The sequence below is a fragment of the Mandrillus leucophaeus genome, unplaced genomic scaffold (assembly GCF_000951045.1).
Source record: "Mandrillus leucophaeus isolate KB7577 unplaced genomic scaffold, Mleu.le_1.0 Scaffold1103, whole genome shotgun sequence".
Taxonomy (NCBI): Eukaryota; Metazoa; Chordata; class Mammalia; order Primates; family Cercopithecidae; genus Mandrillus; species Mandrillus leucophaeus.
The window spans coordinates 52,731-54,302 of record NW_012099244.1 but is presented as its reverse complement, the minus strand read 5'-3'; the positions used below and the strand labels follow the sequence as shown (position 1 = coordinate 54,302).

At 45.5% G+C, this 1,572-nt stretch overlaps 1 protein-coding gene across 1 annotated transcript in view; it reads right to left on the bottom strand.

The window, feature by feature from the left end:
• Positions 1-22: 22 nt before the first annotated feature.
• Positions 23-1,572, bottom strand: part of SLC15A1 (solute carrier family 15 (oligopeptide transporter), member 1) — a 44,712-nt gene continuing 43,162 nt past the window's right edge. The window contains exon 22 of the mRNA XM_011992417.1: positions 23-383. Coding sequence (XP_011847807.1) covers positions 192-383 — 192 coding nt within the window. The 3' untranslated portion in view covers positions 23-191. The remainder of the gene's footprint in view (positions 384-1,572) is intronic.

The following is a 1,572-nucleotide window of genomic DNA, read 5'->3' as shown; positions in this document are numbered from 1 at the left end:
AAAAAAAAAAAAAAAGTAAAAGAAAAGAAAAGAAAAAGAAAAAAGAAAAAAAAAGAAAATAGCATTCATGGTTTAGTTTCCAATTCTGAAGTCTTCCCCACCAGAGGCCATCTAATGGAGTGTCCTGCTACCTGGGGGCAGAGGTCAGGGCATCTGCCGGTCCAGTCCATCCTCCACTTGCTTCCTGACCTTCACATCTGTGTCTGGGAGTTGGCCCCCAACGTGATATATGGGTTACTGTTTTCCAGGCTCTTTTTCTTTTCATCCTCATCAAATTGAGCTTCGATCTCTGCTGGGTTGATGTAAGTATAGAATTGAGCCATGATGGCAAAAATTATACAGACGACCAGAAGCAACGCAGCAAATAGAATGTACTCAGCCCACTGTGAAGAAATCAGAGTTGGAGCAGGAAAAAGAACAAAAATAAAACAGGTCATATTGATGAATATACGGTGTGTACATTTTCTTGCTACATGCAGATGGAGAGTGCTTTGAAGTTAAATTATGGAAAATTAGTAAGCAGCCAATACAGATACAGTAGGGCCAGCTTTCCTTGAATGTCTCAGATAGATAGATGCTAAATAGACAACATGCTTTGAACAGCACTAAGGTACAGAAACAACAGACTTTGGGAAGATGAGAGAAAATGTCTGAAACACTCAAGCCTTAAGACATATGGCTGGACCCTGGAAGGGTGGGAACCGAGAGAAGAGCAAGCAGTGCCCACGAGGGAAAAATGAATGTGTTGAATTCTAGCAAGTTAAGAGCACCATGTTCCCCCTTGGAAACACCTGGAGCTCATAAGCACACAGCATGAGCACATCTGCTGCTGGCACCTGGTGCAGGAAGTCATGAAACGGATGGGATAACAGCTCCCTTATGAGGTAGACACGCTACAGTGCAGAAGGAAAGAGTGTAAGTATCAGTAGAACCCTCATTTAATTTTGGCTGGAAAAATTATAACCATCTCTAGGATGGCTTTAACTCCAGGTGTTATGAAAATTTCAGGATAACATGTGTCTGCTTGGCAGCTACTAAGCTGCATTCACTGAAGCTAGGAGAGATGTTTCCCTTGACAGTAAAACACATAAGGGTGACTTCAAGTTAAGCCATTCCGGCTATTTTGGTTATCAATTTCCAGCTGCGTTAACAACAAGTGGAAATAAGAAGAATCAGCAGGCCAGGTGCAGTGGCTCACGCCTGTAATCCCAGCACTTTGGGAGGCCAAGGTGGGCAGATCATGAGGTCAAGAGATCAAGACCATCCTAGCCATCCAGGTGAAACTAAAAATACAAAAATTAGCCGGGTGTGGTGGTGGACGCCTGTAGGCCCAGCTACTTCGGAGGCTGAGGCAGGAGAATCACTTGAACCCGGGAGGTGGAGGTTGCAGTGAGCCAAGATTGCGCAACTCCACTCCAGCCGGGCAATAGAGTAACACTCTGTCTAAAAAGAAGAAGAAGAAGAAGAAGAAAGAAGGAGGAGGAGGAGGAGGAGGGGGAGGGGGAGAGGGAGAGGAAGAGGAGGGAGAGGGAGAGGAGGAGGAGGGAGAGGGAGAGGAGGAGGAGGGAGAGG